The following is an 18,236-nucleotide window of genomic DNA, read 5'->3' as shown; positions in this document are numbered from 1 at the left end:
TTGAAAGACAATAAATTTCTGTTTTTTTTTTCTTCAGTTTCTATTAACCAGTAATGATCAGATAATAGTTACCTTCTAAAGTGTCAACTTTTGAATATTATTCTTTGATATTTACTATACTACATTTATTTATGGGAACTGATCCCCAGCTATTTAACTGCAATCATTTATTAACTATAATTTTTGGATGATATATTAAACGCCAATCTATAATATCACCCTGCGAAAAATGATAGTGAATAAAAAAATTTAACAATTGATTGTCAAAATTTATTTATTTATATTATTTTTGAAAATTCTGATGCTTGTGTTTTACTACTACTGGTACTTCTTCCAGTATATATTTAAGGCAAGGCATTACCTACCTCTGATAAGTCCATGCTTCCATATTTATCCCCACCATTACCACAAGCCATTCCAGAATTCCATGTGGCTTTGTTGTGTCTTCCCTACAATTCCCTTCATTCTTCATATTTGACTATATCATTTCCTTGTATAAAGCCTCTGTTTTAATGGCTTCTTGATTGGTTTCCCACTTGGGAAATCATCAAACCCTCTGTAAGTTTATCTGGCCTTCATTCTTTTGATAATGAAATTGATTTCCTGGTTGACCAACATAGATTTTTGGATCATATAAACACTTCTTTTAAGTAGGAAAGGCTTGTTTTTTTATCTCATCTTAGTACAGGTAATAATGATGTGTTCTTGAGAGTGCATTTAAGCATATCTGACATATTATGATCATATATGATCTCTTGATATAAATGTATGAGTATTGCATGTTTGTATTTTTGTGATTCTTATGTTTAGATGGTTAGTTTATTGTCTCTTCTGTGCAATTGTTTAATTTACTAAAGTTATGGAAGTGTGAGCATCAAAATTATCTGCTTTGCTTTCTTTGGAGCTACCCCTTGCTTTTACTTTTCTCTTTTTAAATGTTTAGCCTTTCTCAGATGAGGAGATTGATAGCAAGTTTACAATAGGGAATTTGTGTTGTAAATTATTAGGTACCACAATTTTACATGATTCTACTGCCTTGATGTATGTTTTGTTTAATGGTATAAAGTTTGTTAATGGTATTGTACTATTGTTAGTAATTGTTGGTGATCACCTTGCAGGTTTCATAATTTAGATAGAGATGGGAATCGTAAATGCTCTGACTAGAGAAACTCCGATTTTTCATATTCCGGTGTGGGGTTTAGTCCTGATCTTTGTGTTGGTACCGCTAATTCTCTTGGTGCTTCCAATTTGTATTTCAAGGAAGAAGTCCAAGGTGGATTCTGACAAGCTTCCTGTCAGCCAAAACAAACTTATATCAAGTGAAATCAAAGATATAAGGATTGATCACAATTCGGCAAATAAATATGATGTGTATGAGGCGGATCTGAAGATCTCAAAGGACACGTACAGTGGGAAAGATGCTGATAAATTTATGATGCATTTGGACCGGAGAAAGAATGCTGATAATAGCAGTAATTCTGATTTATTTATTACTACAGAGAATGGTGATTATGGTTCTGGATCAGGAGAAAATGGGAGTAGTGGTAAAAATAATGCAAACATACCTTCTTCACATCCATTAACTATTTCTTCCCCTCTATCTAACTTTTCTCAACTTAGTTGGGGTCATTGGTTTACATTGAGGGATCTACAAGTAGCAACAAACAGATTTGCAACGGATAATATCATAGGTGAGGGTGGATATGGAGTGGTTTATCGTGGTCATCTGGCTAATGGATCTTCCATAGCCGTCAAAAAGCTCTTCAACAATCAGTAAGTATTGAAAAAGTCTGAATGTGGTTCCTCTGACAGTATTTTGTCATGCATGTTTGGTTAGATAACCAGAAATAAACCTGATGTAAATTTTTAAAATTTTATGAGCAGGGGACAAGCAGAAAAGGATTTCAAGGTTGAAGTCGAGGCCATTGGCAATGTGCGCCATAAAAACTTGGTTAGGCTTCTAGGGTACTGCATCGAGGGCACACAAAGGTATCATCTAATAGCTCTTTGCATATGTTACGACCTGAATCCCATCTATTGTGGATGGAAAAAAACCAGTCAATAAAGCATTGTCATGTTCTTATTCTTCATGTATAAGTGTTTAACATGTTAAAGACGATTTTTTTAAAACTATTTCCTGCAAATATTGTTTTGTTTCTTTTACAATGCCATATGATGAATACACAGACAATTCCTCTTCGTGCAGTTCCATCTTTTGGAGGAATTATTTTGTAAGAATAAGCACTGAATTTATTAAGAAAAAAGTAAACAATAAGTATTGGATTTGAATAGATTTTCAAGTAAACTGGCCTCTTTATGATATTATTGGTTAAATTCAGGATGTTGGTCTATGAGTTTGTCAGCAATGGCACTTTAGACCAATGGCTTCGTGGAGATATGAGTCACCGAGGATATCTTACTTGGGAGGCTCGCATGAAAGTTGTTCTTGGCACTGCTAAGGCGTAAGTTATATTTAGCTAGCATGTAATCCAATTTATTTTTTATCTCTAGCTTATTTCTTGTTTAACTTGATGTAGTCTAGCATACTTGCACGAGGCCATTGAACCTAAAATAGTGCATCGAGACATTAAGTCCGGAAATATACTACTAGACGATGACTTCAATGCTAAAATATCTGATTTTGGACTGGCAAAGTTGTTGGGGGCTGGAGAGAGCCACATAACAACCAGAGTTATGGGTACCTATGGGTAAGCATCAATGATCAGTGTAAAAAGCTACCCTGTATCTCTACAGTTTAATTCTTCTTTTTTCTCATGACATCAGCCTTTATGTCTGATATTTTTTCCACCTAAAAACTTACAGATATGTAGCACCAGAATATGCAAACAGTGGCCTTCTGAATGAGAAGAGTGATGTTTTTAGTTTCGGGGTGGTGTTTCTGGAAGCAATTACCGGAAGAGATCCAGTGGATCATGGCCGTCCAAAAGATGAGGTATGCCCTCTTGTCTGTGTTGTCAGTGATAATTTATGTTAAATGTTTCAAGTCAATTGGTTACAAATTATACTGCATAATAAGAGATGCTTCTATCTGTCAGATTGTGTTTCAGCAATGGTTATTATTAACATTATGGGATATTTGAGCACTGTAGTATTTGTGACCCAAAAAATATTTGATAATCAGGGTCTACTTGACCACCATGCCTAGTGCATTGCAATTTCTGTAAAGATTGGGACAACAATTTCAGCACAAAATAAAAGTTTGAGGGTATAATATAGCAGGACGACGTTCATTAGGCTGTACAAATATTTCTGGTGCTGTCGGTAATTGTATACTGTGTCGATACCATGCTTCCTGCAGGTAAATATGGTTGACTGGCTCAAGATGATGGTTGCTAACAGACGGTCAGAAGAAGTGGCTGACCCAACAATGGAGACTAAACCACCCAGAACTGCTCTTAAACGGGCCTTGTTAGTTGCTCTGAGGTGCGTTGACCCAGATTCTGAAACAAGACCGTCCATGAGTAAAGTTGTTCGAATGCTCGAGTCCGATGAATATCCATTACCACTAGAGGTATAAACGAAATTCTAGTACAAAAACAGATCCAGTGTTTGTTTAACTAAAACCTCGATAAGAAAAGCATAAATTGTAACATTATTAAAATTTCAGGGTCGAAGACGCCAAAAGAATCGAGTTGGAGCTGCAGAAGCAGATCATAAAACCTCCAACACAATCAAGTATAAAGTATCTAACTTGAGGCCAGAAAGCGGAGAAAACCAAAGAGGATAAATTACCAAGTTTCACTACACGCAATAAGGTGAAAGAAAATACAAGTGCTGACAGTAAAGGCTGGTGGCTAAGCATTGTTAAACTGCCATTTAGTTACCTATATATTGTTCAATATAGAATATTAATTATTTTGTGCATATTTCATGAATAGACTTTGCAAGTGCCAGTTTGTATAGGGGGCCATTTTCCATATTTTTGCTAAGAAACAAGATACATAGCCATTGCGTCTCCGTGGGAGATATATAGTATGGTTTTTGTGAGCACAATTTGAAAATTTAAAAATAAAGTGCTCATATCATTTAACTGAAAATATAAAAATTATCCGCAGCCGGGATTCGAACCCGGTAACCAAATTGCCACGGTAGGGTTTGACGATAGGGATGACAATTCGTACCGAACCAATAAATACCTGATCCATATCGATTTGATCGGATTTTACCGAACCCGAATATTTCGGGTTTGGATTTTAAAACCGAATCATTTTTGGGTCGGGTTCGGGTTTAAAACATACCGTTTCGAACCCGATTAGAAACCCTTGTTAATATATAAATAAAATTTTACATTTTGAAAGTATTAATATAATATATATATATAATATAATATATTACTAATATTAGTATTAAAAAAATTTAGTTATTACAAACTATTGCATTCAAGTCTAATATTATCGTTAAACATAGTTTGAGCACCACATTCTATATAAGTATACTAAAAGCTTAGATTGTTATATTATTTCACCAACAATTTTATTCTTATTCTTAGAAGTATGATCAATTCTCTTGTGAACCCTCTTATTCAACCCCAAAAATTTAAATATCGTCAGACCTACGAGCATTTTGCTCAAACCTTATCCTACTAATCTTTCACTAGATTTTGTGAAAATTAAGTTACAATTTGGTAGAGATCTACAAACTCAAATCCGAACGGGACCCCAACAAAATCCGACGGGTCCGGATTTAGTGATTCGGATTTTTCCGGGTTTGGATTCGGGTTTGACAAATAAAAAATCGGGTTCGGGTTTGATTTTTGCTAAACCTGTTTCCACTGATCCAATTGATATCCCTATTTAACGGGTTTAAATTAGGGATGAGCAAAAACGAATTGAAAACCGAAATTGAAACCGCAAAAAACCGGACGAAACCATATCATTATAAACCGAACCAATTAGTAACCAAACCAAATGAAAACCGAACTGATAATATAAATGTGGTTTGATTTTAAATTTTTTGAAATCAAGTACAAACCGAACGAAACCGATAAAATTAATTATATATATTTTAAATCATATAACATATATTTATATGTAATAGTAATAATATTCTAGTTTAGATTTATAGATTTTATTACCGTTTTCTTACGCCGGGATCGAGTTTTAATTGCTATTTAACCACTGCAGCTTGCTACTCTATTTTACCATTTGCGGGAGTGTTTTTTGTAGCAGATTGTATTCTGCTGCTGCTACAGAGCTGCACTTCTTGGATTAAAAACCTGAACCGTAGGAGCCTCTTGGACTAAAAACGTGTATCAACACATTTATTTACAATATCTAAAATATATTTTAATTACTTTTTTTAATACCTATAATCAAAAGTGTTTAGATTTATTAAACTTAATTTGGTTTTAAAACCGAAATCGCAATACCTCAAACCGACACCGCAACTAAAAACCAAAACTTCACCAACATTATTCGGTTCGGTTTTGATTATTAATTTTAGAAAACGAATGATTATGGTTACGGTTTGGTTTTCGGTCGAAACCGCGCCAAACCGAACCTGGCTCATCCCTAGTTTAAACTCGAGCATACTGCGGACGTTATTAATTTTTATCTTAAAATATATATGTACTACATATACTGATATACTACTATAACTTACAGAATATATAATTATAAAACTATCTTGATATGCTTGCCTTCCATAAGATTGTTCTAATCTGACAAGTATACAAGATACAAAAATTAACTGTAGGTGAATTTTTACAGCAAATGCTTTACAAAAACACGAGAAAACAATCCATAAAATAATACTCTACTATTGTTTGTTTTGATAAAAGTACATTTGGCTTACAAGCTGTAAGTTGCACAAGGCAACTCCATCTCAAATAATCACATATCAAAGGCTTTTTTTGAAACAAGAATATAAAAAATAAATACAACACCATTACACATTTGCACCTCCTCAGTTCATATGTATAATGGTTCTGTGCATTACACTGAAAAGAATTAAAATAATACAGTATTTTCATTTCCGCGGAGGAAGGAATGTTTACCCCCTTAAAAAGAACCTATCAATAAACCAAGGAAACATGCAGTTTCAGCAGGATATATCAATACTGGAATGAATGCACTAGGAGGCACTAGGAGGGCCAGCTCGAGCATTCAATAATGGTTGGAGCGCCTTTACGACAATACTCATGTTTGGCCGGAAATCAGCTTCATATTGTACACATAAAGCAGCGACTGCAGCCATCTGTTAGTAGCAACAAAAGTCAAGGTACGAAGTCTATTCTCAGTCATTTAACTGTTATAACTTTAATGAGGAATACTCTCAGTTATGGTTTTTCAACTATCAATAATTAGAGAAAACTTGTAATTTATTTCTTCATTTTCCAATGGATGTCGGAAGTGCTTGATTAACAGAAAGAATTCCACACAAGGTTTAAACTAGATTTATGCGTGTGCCGTGTGCAGACCATGGGCCCAAAATAAAAAGACTAGACATTCTTTGAAGGAAGAGAAATTGGAGAGGGAGAGGCAAGACATATTAGCAATGCTAAATTTTAAAAGCATCATAGGCTACCTTAGCAACTGCCTTTGGTGGGTATTCTCCACTAAGTCTAGTATCAACACACTGCTTAACCTTGTCTTCACTCAGTCTTGGAGTTGCCTAAAGAAAGTAATTCTTCAAGAGTCAGCTTAAATGAAAATAAAGACAACAAATAACTCAAACAAAACAATAATTCACCCTCCTAGAGAATTTTATAAAGATGAAAAAAGCCACAATGAGTACCCATGTCACTAGACTCTGTTGCCCTCGTGGTAATGTATGATCTACAGGTTTACGACCAGTCAAGAGTTCCAGTAGGACCACTCCAAAACTGTATACATCACTCTTTGAGCTCAGCTGTCCAGTCATTGCATATCTGCCAGAGAGAACAAACTAGAAACTCAAAGCAAATTAAAGATGTATTCGAACTATACAAAAGCAGGGAGAGAAAATACAGATGGAAGTCTGATACGGTTCCTAAATCAGGCTTATCTTCAGCGACACGTGTCTTCATATGCCTCGATCTTAAATGGGTCCAAACGCAATTATAATGTACTATCTGTTTTTGGTTGCCCATTTTTAAGATTTCATTTTCAGATGACGTATAAAGGTACATACTATGTAACTTGTGTAATTACGTAGGGATCCAAACAGCTAAGGTAACTGCTGTTATCTTGCTGGGTTGCAACTCATCAAAAAGCACATAATTTGCAAGTAAAGCTGTTTTCAAGAGATAATCCAAGGGCCTAATTTAATGGGTTGAAAAGTTCGTACGTCTCTCACATATGCAATTTTTCTTAATAAAGATTAATCAGCTCTGTGGGCTTGGGAAATAATTAATTACATTTTTGGCTCTGTTTCATCAACTGCATTCTTGAGTTTCATGCTAAATAATCTTTGATGGTTGTCCGTTTCTCTGCGCTTCATTCCGTTTTAGAAGGCCTAGGTAAATAAATTCCTGCAACACCTCTTGTGCCTACTAATTTTCAGAAAATGAAATATCCTACCCTTAAACCATCTAGCGGTATGACCAGTCTTTTTGAAGATTTTGAGCACAATTAATTTTGCTATTTGTGACTGGTGATCATGGTATCAATGAACACATATGATGACATTCACATTTTATAATGGTTACTACCCAATATTGGTCCATAATTGGACTCTGAAAACTTTGGTATTAATAAAACTAAGAAGTCCAAACATCAAATAGGAGCTTACTCTGGAGCATGATAACCAAAAGTTCCAAGAACACGAGTAGAGTGAAGACGTGCTGCCATGTCAGGTGCTTGATTTGATAGATCAAAGTCGGCAACCTTAGCTACATCATCATCAAAAAGCAAAACATTGCTGGACTTTATATTACGATGAATAGTATGAGGTTGTGCCTTCTCATGTAAATACTCAAGTCCCTTCGCTGCCCCAACAGCAATCTTAACTCTTTGTGGCCATGATAGAACTGGACCTGGCTGAGCATCTTTGACACCTTTTCTTCCTGATGAATAAAGAGAGCATTAAAAACAAACTGTCACTACTAAAGACAAGCAGCTAGCAATAAGGTGAGTCTATTAGCATTTAGTTGAAGCGACTATTGACATGCCATAATTTGTCGTGTTGAAGACGTGACAAATGATGTGGTTCTGAGCTTTCAGATTAGAAACAAATGCCTCTAATGGAAAGTATAGCTCCAACATGTATAGGGAGAAGCTAATTATGAAGTGGATTTCCTACCCACTAATGGCATCGTGACCATGGAAGGAGTACACATTTTTGAAAATCCTCCTTGATAGACTGTTCCAAATTATGCTTCAAGACTACAATGAACTTGGAAGTACTAAGAAATAGGAATCTGCTAATCCATCAAGACCTGTTAAGCCTGAAATTCAGGGTGTAGCCTTCCCTTTGTGATTTAAATATATAAACAAGTTAATTGTTTAACTAAGGAAGCGGAATTAAAGCTAATCAGATGAGGACTATCTTGACTGCAACTTTATAAAAATTAAAAAAAAAAAAGAACTTTGGTTTCATGTACCTTCTATATATATTTTTCTTAACACATATTTTTCATATTTCTCTGCTAATTGCCTGCGAGGTGCAGTGCTATATATAAACATGTCCTTAGTATTGTATCCCCTAGCGAATACCTCTCCTCTTGGTAACACCTCTTGGTAACACCTCTTGGTAACAAGAGGTCAAATATTTGAGCCTTGGGGAGCCATAGAGACATGTATGTGTGTGAGTATATAAATTTCTGTAACCGAACATTACCAGAAAAAAATAATACTCCCTCCGTCCCAATTTATTTGTCCAGTTTGACTTTTATGCGTATTTTAAGGTGCATTGACCCCATTGCTCCGTAAATTATTTTTCAAATTTTCTTTTTGTGAATAAAAATTTAAGATTTGAATTTTTATTCACGATTTTTTTTTGATAAATAATCAACGGAACTATGTGGTCAATGCACCATAAAATAACGGATAAAAGTCCAACTGGACAAATAAATTGGGACGGAGGGAGTATAAAATGATGGTGAAATCAGTATCTCAATTCAAAATATTTAAATTGATAAAGTCCCTTATAAAGTTGCAGATAGTGTTGGTTTGAGCCAGAGAAGTTTAGTTAATTATATTATCATTTGTAAGAAAAACAGTAACTGCTTTTCAGTCATTTTTGCAGAATACTTATGGCTATTTAGTTGGGTAAATGAATCTAGAGTCACTTCCTCAATATTTAGGCCCGGATATTTTATTAGTACCAGTTACTAGGACAAGAAGTGGTTCAATTAAGCCACAGAAGAGAGACACTGAAACAGCTTACCATGAAGAATGTCATGTAGGGATCCGTTTGAAGCAAACTCATAGGCAAGCACACGAAGACCACCGTCCACACAATAGCCAAGTAGCTCAACAACATTATCATGTTTTAACCTCGATACCATAGAAACCTATAATGGTAATGATACAACAGCAGAAAATTTAAATGACAATTGTATTCAATTTGGGATTACTATCAGAAAGCATTTGAGATAGTTAAAGACCTGTGCTAGGAACTCTTGGTCTGGTTGCTTACTGGAGTCTAATTTCTTTATTGCTGCAGCCTGCCCAGTTTTCAAGACCCCGTGATATACTCTTCCATACGATCCCTCACCGATTAAAGCCCTTGTACCAAAGTTGTCTGTTATATCTTTCAACTCATCCACTTGAAGTGCGGAGACATTTATAGGCTGTACATCTATTGTCTGTGTGTCTTTTGGTACCGTCTCTCTGGCACGATAAGCTCCATTATTACCTATACATTATTCTATGATAAGTCCTAGAAAGTAGCAACAAAAAACAAAAAATCATATTTAGGTAGCAACAGTAAGATGGTGAATTATTTAATACTAGGTCTGTGCATATGGTAGTGCTTTACATAACAGTCAAAGCAGCAGTACAAACCAATATTTCCACTAACTAAACACGTATTATAGTAATAACAACTACCGTCTGTCCTACTCAAAATTGGTTCAACAAATAATATTTGCAATAATAAGTAGGGCTTATCACAAGTAATTTAGAGATTTTTTTATAGAAACACCTGCTGCATGATGTGTCATATACGGTCCATTATCAGCAGTCTTTTGCATATCATCTTCTGCGCAACAGCCAAAGCAGCTCATATTTTGCTTTCCTTGAGTAGTGACTGAAAATGATATACAAAAAAGGCATTTAGCTAGTATTTAGTAGTTAAGCTAGTAAGTTAAGCAAACGGCTCTCATCTTGTATATCAGGCAAGCATCAATGATTATAAAGGCAACAGAGGCATAACTGAGGTGCTACAACCACTACAGAAACAGGTGAAATGTAACCACCTTATAATATCGAAACTTAACACTGGTTCTACAAATAGATGGATTTGTAAATAAGTGATAATGATGCTGATGCCCATGGTGAAACCTTTAGGCCAATATTTACTAATTTATGTTCATGTCTCATAACATAAGAGAACAATAACCAGTATTTTACTTCAGTTTGTCAGAAGCAAGATGTTTAGTATTCTATCTATCTACTTTAAGAAAACTAATAATCCCCTCACAAACATTTTGATGACATTTCCCATCAAAAATCTGATATATGAATTTAAAAATCTGATATATGAATTAAAATCTGATATATCAAAAATCTGATATATGACATTTTGTCATGAATATAAACTACCATTATCTGGAATCATGAAGATTGAGCTACTCCCTGCTTAATTAAAGAACGGAACCGAAAGAACACTACCAATGCAAAAAAACAGCAATTGTTACAATAAGTTCCTCTTAGTCTAATTCTTTGAACATCAACATTGACTTTTTAGTTTTTACAGGTAACAGAAAGAACTGAGAACCAACCAAGAAAAGTCTTCTTCTTTTTCTTTTCTTACAAGAAAGAGCAAATCATCTTATGAAAATTCAATCACTGATAGTTGAATCACATAAATATAAATATAAATCCCCAAATCCTGTTTTCCAATTCAAAATATAATCCAAACAACCAACTAACATCAATTAAACTTCACTTGAGCATCAAACAAAACAACTTCACTTCATCAAAAAACATAAAAATCCAATCTTAAGTTAAAGAAGACTTTTTTTTTAAGATATAAAACAGTAAAATTCAACAAGATTCTATCATATATCAACAATCTAACAAAAACCCACAATCCCCTATAAGTAAAATCAAGATTAAACTTTTAAAAAAACAAAAATTAACAAAATTATAGAATTTTTTTATAAAAAAAAAAAAGACTTTTGGGCATGAAGCTCACCTGGGGCAGTGACAATTTCAGAATAAATCAAGTTCTTGAAATTTGATGAAAAATATATATATACAGGGGAGATGTATCTAAATATCTTTAAATGAAAGCAAAGAACATGCAAATAATGAAGAATAAATGTATAAAGAAAGAGTTTATCAACTACTACTAACAGTAGTTGCCTTTTGTTCTTCCCATCTAGTATTTGACTTGTAATAATCAAAAGACAGGTTGGTCTGATTTTAATGTTTTATATTGTGTGTGTGTAAATCCAGCTTTGCAAGAATCATTTTTGTCCAAACCTAGACAATGCTTTGTTTATGTCATAAACAAAAAAAAACATACTAAATGACACTTTGCACCCCTTATAAATATTCACTTTTTCGGTTTGATATTAAATTTTTAATTTTCGCAGAATGCATCCCTTAATTTTAATTTTATTTCATATTGCACCCTTTTAATAATTTTCGTCCAAAATAACCGTTATTGTCAGGGGTAAAGTGGGAATGATTTTTAAAGTTTATATAATGACGATATGCACCCCATAGTTTAATATATTTTGACGATATGCACCCTATATACTTTTATAGTTTACACTTTATTTTAAATTTTAATAACTTTTGAAATTCATAAAAATATATATTATAAAATAAAATTAAAAAAATAAAACATATAACATACAAACTGACTAGGGTCGAGTGTGATTTTTTTTAAAGAAATAAACCGAAACCCAAAATTAATGTTATAAAAACGATCCACATCAAAACCAAATGTTATAAAATTAATGAAATCTTGAACCCAAATATAAACATAAAATTCGATGGTTTTTAGTAAATTATTATATTATGAAATCCAAACCAAACGGAATAAAGTAGAAAATATTGGTTTGTTTAGTTTAGTTCAGTTAGAGCTATAAACGAACCGAACTTGGAAGAACTTTTAACGAATTCGGACAAAATCTTAACGAACCGAACACTGTTCGATAAACTTTTCGGACAAAATTTCTTGTCCAAACTCGAGTTCGGTAATATTTGAACCGAACACGAACTGTTCGCGAACACAACGAACCGAATCGAACACAAACGAACACGAACTGTTCGCGAACATCATTTGTATTTTTTTTTAAAATTAATTATAAATATTAATTAAAGTAAAAAAATTATATCATACTATTAGTAATATTTTTTTTCATAAATAAAATATATATTTTAAATAATTATAAAATATATTTAATAAATATTATTAATAATACATATATTATTTATACATATAATATTATAAAAATAATATATTTTTCGAACCGAACTCGAGCTTAACGAATGAACCGAACTCGAACCAAACACGAACCGAACTCGAGTCGAACACCTTAAAATTTCGATTCGGTTCGTTAAGATTATCGGACAAGAAATATTGTTCGAATTCGAGTTCGATAAACTTATCGGACGAGCTTATCGATCTCGAACGAACTGGACGAGCTAAACGAACAGCTCGGTTCGTTTACAACCCTAAGTTCAGTGGGTTCCAAGAAAAAGAATGTCCATAACATTGCATGCATTTTACGAGTTTTTAATTTGGTACATATTTTGTAGCTAATTTATTTTAAAAATATATATAAGAACATGAATCAAATGAAGTATTTAGTAACACTAAAAAATTTGAAAAATTAGGAAACTTATAGTTTTAATAGAGATTTATTATAAAAATATTAAAACAAAAATAAGAAATTATAAATTATAAAGATTGTGCCGAAAAGTGATATCAAAACCTAGACACATATATTTGATAATATAAATATCTTTTGATATTATTATTTAAATATATATATAATTTAAAATTATCTACATAGTATTTAAATTAAATTAATTTGGATAAAAGACTTATTTGTGATTTCAATTCATATTTAATAGAGAATATTTATATTTTAATTATTTTTTAATTAAAAAAAATATTACCAAATATTATCATACAAATTTATATATTTTTTGAAACGATTCGAAATTAAAATCGGGGTGTAATATGTTACAATATTATAAATATGGGGTGCACATTGTAATAACATAAACATAAAAAAAAATTATTCTGATTTTACCCTTGAAAATTGTTAAAAGAGGTGCGATATGAAACGAAATTAAAATTTGAGGTATCCATTTTGCCAAAATTAAAAATTTAAGATCAAACCGAAAAAGTGAATATCTATAAGGGGTGCAAAGTGCAATTTAGTCAAAAAAATATAGGATGGTGATTTCTCTAACAATCAATCGTATGCGTTTTAGGAAACATATTTTAAAAAACGTACGAAAATTTAATAATGGATCTTACAATAATGTAAATTAGATATTCATGACATTTGTTTATAATCAAATTTGAATTTTCGATAATATATTGCTAGAACTAAATTGTTATTATAAATAGGATGTTATGTATGAAACCTTAATTTTATAAAATTTTAAAATAAGGAGTATTGTAACAAAATTGTTATATTTAAAATAATTCTCAGTTTAACATGAATGTATATTTAAGATAAATATATTACCTGTATTTGTATCAATGTAAGGAATACTTATGAATCTGCAGAGTCTGTGGTTGTTGATGTATGAAGGGATCGATAAATGTTGCCTCATTATAAACTCCATATTCTAGATACTAAATTATTATTATTTATTTATTTATCGACATCATAGATAGATATAATTAAATATCAGTAATAAATGAACATAATTATGGTCATGATAACTCAATACAACAAATTGATTAATTTAGAGAAAGTAAGGTCATCTCCCATCATAACATTTTTTTATAATAATTTTTTTAAATTTTTTTTACTTTTTTAATTTCATATCATTATTTTTTCTCCATCCATTTTTTCAAATTTTATTCTAAATTCACTTTTATATATACTAGCATAAATCCCGTGTGATGCACGGATTTTCATTAATATTTTTAAATTTGTATTTATCAAGTTATATTATATTTTTAAAATATTTATATAAATATATAATGATTATAAATTTATAATAAAAATAATAGAATAACATGTGGTCGTAATTTAGTAGAATAACTAGACTATTTCTAGTAGTTTAACAATTTAGTAGTTTAGCACATATGTAACACTATTATTTATATCTTTTAATAATATGATAAGTTGTATTCGTAGTTTAGTAGGATTACTATACTACATTTAGTAATAATTTAATAATTTAGTAATTTATTAGATATATAACACTATTTATCTATTTTGTAATAATCAAAATTAGGGAATTATCGTTGAACCAAACCGTTGAACCAAATTATCTCTATTCCGGTTATTATAATATAGTATAGATATCCAATAATAAAATTATACTTAAAACCAATTTCATCTTCAGATATAAATAATAGAGTCAGGGAGTAATCAATGGTACTTATATTAATTTTTAAGTATCTCGTGATCCTTCAAATTTAAAAGTAAATAGTTAATTGTTTTATATATTATAGTCTTGAAAATAAAATAAGGTATTTTAACTTCAAATACAAAGATAAAGAAGGTTATAAAGCAAATATTGGAGATGCCACATAGAGTAGCTTTGAATAGATTCCTTATATACCACTTTAATATATAAATAAATAAATATATATATATATATGGGTGCCCTTCCACAGCCACAGGTGGTTCTAATAACCACATGTCGCATTGTTACATTGCGGAAGTATAGCAGCATTGCTTCAATGCGGGTTACGCATTGTTACATTGCGGGAGCTCACCAGCTTTGACTCAATGCGGCTTGCGCAATGCTTCATTGCTGGAAACAATTTAGTTTTATTTTTAAATAATTGTAAAATAATAGATAATAAATATATAAATAATTTTAATTGATGTTTAAATTGCTAATTTATTTATTGTTTGGTTTTTATATTTTTATTTTGTATTTATATATTTATGTTAATAAATTCTTTATTTTAACAAACTATTACTTAAAATTCGGGAAATTACAGAACAGCCCCCGCTGCCGCAATGAGCCATTGTGGCTGCCGCAATGAGCCATTGCTGCAGACGAGACCCGGTTTTAACCCGTTTCTTCCTGAAATCCCTAATTTCATAATATTAAAAACCTAATTCCAAAAGCAGCGTGCGATTTCAGGTGAATTCGAGCGATTTCAACATCTACTCCGGCGATTCAGCTACTTAGGTATGATTCTCATCATCTACACACACGTATACATACACGTATACATACACATAGTTATATACTGCCGCAATGACCCATTGCTGCCTCCTATGGTGAGATTGTTATAACAATTGCGTGATTCAGACTATTTGGAGTTATATTTATGTGTTTTTCTAGAGATATGTTATAATTCAATTTACTCGAAGAAGTTTTGAGATTAGGATATGTTATAATTCAATTGCGTGATTAAGAATGCCAAGTATAAAAGATGCAGAATACAAAATTGTAACCTAGCTGATATAATTCGAATTATTTGGATTGCGTTGTTGTGAATTTGGTTAGTAGTAATTTGACTCGTTTGTGCGCTTTAATGGTTCGAAATGTACTAGTAATTGTTTGGCATAGTAAGTTGAGATATGTTATTGTGATTAGACAGTGGATGGAATGCTTGTTGATTGATTGATTGGTTGTGGCTAGCTTATAAACGAATGAGTCATGCCGATTTTTCGGTAGGACTTAAAATAGAAAATAACGGTTCTATAAATGTTTCGTGTTTAAGTTGGGATTATATAGTATTTTTTATTGTGCACTTTGTAGTTACTATGGAGAATGAGTGCGGGCCTATTGTTGGATCACTCCTGACGATGCAGGATGATCATATTAGTACTGCCATATGGGCGGGAGGTGTGCGGGATAAGCTGGATGTACGGCAGTACACAGCTAATCATCAGCAGTGGATACTTTCGGATCCCCAGCGTGAGTTGCTGAGCCAATGGGGTTTCTCGGCTTTCACGAACAATCGTTCAGTTCCTCAAAATGATATTCGTTTGATAACGCCCTTAGTGGAAAGGTACTAATTTGTAATCAATTTTCTCATTTATTTGAATCGTCACTGGCAATGTTTGTGTTGTTTGTGTATGAATGCAATTGCAGGTGGAGGCCAGAGACTAACACCTTTCACTTTCAATTTGGTGAGTTGACCATCACCCTCGAGGATGTATACATGATTATGGGCTTCCCTGTTAAGGGTCGTCCAGTTACTCATAGGGAGCTTGACGCTCCGAAGGCGTATTGGATGAGGGAATGGCAGGATGCAAGATTGGATGAGGTGGGGCGTAAAGATATGTATAGGGACGGGGTCAAGCTTTACAAACTAAGGGAACGATATGCGGAGCTACCAGAGGGGGGGCTAGAAGAGGATCTTGTGGTTTACACACGAGCTTATCTTTTATACATCATTGAGGGAATATTGTTTCCTTCATCGAGTCGATATACCGTGCATCTGAGGTATTTACTTGTATTTGTTGCATTTCAGTTTTTAAATTTTAGTTTATAGCATCTTAGTCCTTCACTTGTCCTTTTTTGTTGATTTTGCATATGAAGCCCTGTATTCTCATTTATTTTCAATTTGACACTATAATTCTTGTATTCTCATTTATTATCATGCCCTTATTTTGCCCTGTATTCTTACTCTGTATTTCCTTTGTCGCAGGTACTTACAGCTCATCCAGGATTCACCTCGGATTAAATCGTATGCATGGGGAGCTGCTGTATTGAGCTATTTGTTTAGAGGTTTGACCAAGGCTGCTCATAAGAGTGCAACAGCACTTAATGGATGCACGATGCTACTGATGTTGTGGGCACACAAGAGGTTGTTACCTGGTGCTCCTAAGATTGCACCTGGGGTGGAGCTTGTTTGGCCGAGGGCTTTGGCATGGGCTGAGCCGAACCCTGATCGGAGGGAGAACCCTCACCACCATACGGGTACTGTTCTTTTTTGCATATTTACTATTTGAACTCTCCTTCGAATAAACATTTGCATGCTTTTGAACTATCCAATTTCATATGTTCCCTTATTGTTTTGCTTATAGGTCAGTACCGAGGGGATTTTGTCCGATTTGAGATGAATTGGCTGATATGGGAGCCTTATCGGTTATTCTTTGATGCGGTGGACTATTTTGAGGAGCAGTATGATGTCGAGCTGATGGATGCTTCGTATATGAGTCTCGACCGTATTCCACTTATTTGCTTCGAGATTGTCGAGTATGTCATGCCGGACAGAGTCTTGAGACAGTTCGGTATGCTGCAGCATATTCCAAATGATCCTATTGATATGTCTGCTCTGCGGAGGGACAGGTTATCTCGTTGGCAGAGGGACCAGCATATGACTACTCTGAGACAGTATTGGGATGAGTGGTATGCTTATCTTGATGGCCAGATAGAGCCCGTTGGAGAGGGGCAGTACGTGAGCATTGACCAGTATATGTACTGGTATAGGACCCATAGTAAGCTGAGGATTGCTCATTTTGTGGGTGTTGATTCACGCAAGATAGTGTCGCGTGACTGGTACTCTCAGCAGGACATGGTTGATGCGGTATGTTTTAGAGTTTAGTTTAATATTAGAATCATGTATTCATTTATTTCATTATTGCATTTTTATAGGGTGTTTAGGTAGATAATTAATAGTTAATGATTTATGTAGCTTGACTGTGGGATGAGGACATTGCATGCTATTCACAGCCATGATCCCCCAGACTGGTTCTATGAGTGCATTCCTGAGTTTCTGATTCGTTATGATCGAGTCAACACTGAGTGGAGGGGTCCTGCATTCAGTAGACCCAGTTTTGATAGACCCTCACATGCACAGGATATGCATATTGATCCAAGTGCTCCTCCTTCACCGCATAAACGTACACGTGAGATGCGTTTCATTTATGTCATTCCAAAATCCAGTCTACTATATTGAATGTGTATGTGTGTATGATCGTTATCTTATCGTGTTATTGCAGAAGTTTGCTTCTG

The 18,236-nt window shown here is 33.3% G+C and overlaps 2 protein-coding genes across 6 annotated transcripts; one reads left to right on the top strand and one right to left on the bottom strand.

Annotated features, from left to right (window-relative positions):
* Positions 1-368: 368 nt before the first annotated feature.
* On the top strand, positions 369-3,993 carry LOC141678451 (putative receptor-like protein kinase At5g18500). Of its 3 annotated transcripts, none has more exons than XM_074484773.1 (8): positions 369-558; positions 1,119-1,773; positions 1,885-1,989; positions 2,340-2,462; positions 2,538-2,708; positions 2,824-2,953; positions 3,320-3,532; positions 3,629-3,993. In XM_074484773.1, exons 2-8 carry the CDS (start codon positions 1,139-1,141, stop codon positions 3,746-3,748), a joined length of 1,497 nt encoding a protein of 498 aa, XP_074340874.1. In that variant the 5' UTR covers positions 369-558; positions 1,119-1,138; the 3' UTR covers positions 3,749-3,993. The 3 variants fall into 3 exon arrangements, with proteins under 3 accessions (XP_074340874.1, XP_074340873.1, XP_074340875.1); XM_074484772.1 differs by having other exon boundaries at positions 369-688; XM_074484774.1 differs by lacking the exon at positions 369-558 and adding an exon at positions 869-1,007.
* Positions 3,994-5,753: 1,760 nt separating this feature from the next.
* On the bottom strand, positions 5,754-11,509 carry LOC141678452 (pto-interacting protein 1-like). Of its 3 annotated transcripts, none has more exons than XM_074484775.1 (8): positions 11,463-11,509; positions 10,087-10,191; positions 9,548-9,798; positions 9,328-9,454; positions 7,732-8,005; positions 6,757-6,889; positions 6,547-6,633; positions 5,754-6,216 (listed from the first exon to the last, which is right to left on the bottom strand). In XM_074484775.1, the coding sequence occupies exons 1-8, from the start codon at positions 11,485-11,487 to the stop codon at positions 6,094-6,096; spliced, it is 1,125 nt and encodes a 374-aa protein (XP_074340876.1). In that variant the 5' UTR covers positions 11,488-11,509; the 3' UTR covers positions 5,754-6,093. The 3 variants fall into 3 exon arrangements, with proteins under 3 accessions (XP_074340876.1, XP_074340879.1, XP_074340878.1); XM_074484778.1 differs by lacking the exon at positions 11,463-11,509 and adding an exon at positions 11,302-11,461; XM_074484777.1 differs by lacking the exon at positions 11,463-11,509 and adding an exon at positions 10,707-10,728.
* Positions 11,510-18,236: the final 6,727 nt, after the last annotated feature.

The sequence above is a fragment of the Apium graveolens genome, chromosome 8 (genome assembly GCF_009905375.1).
Source record: "Apium graveolens cultivar Ventura chromosome 8, ASM990537v1, whole genome shotgun sequence".
Taxonomy (NCBI): domain Eukaryota; kingdom Viridiplantae; phylum Streptophyta; class Magnoliopsida; order Apiales; family Apiaceae; genus Apium; species Apium graveolens.
Note: the sequence above shows the minus strand (reverse complement) of the source record. Positions and strands in the feature narration are given on the sequence as shown.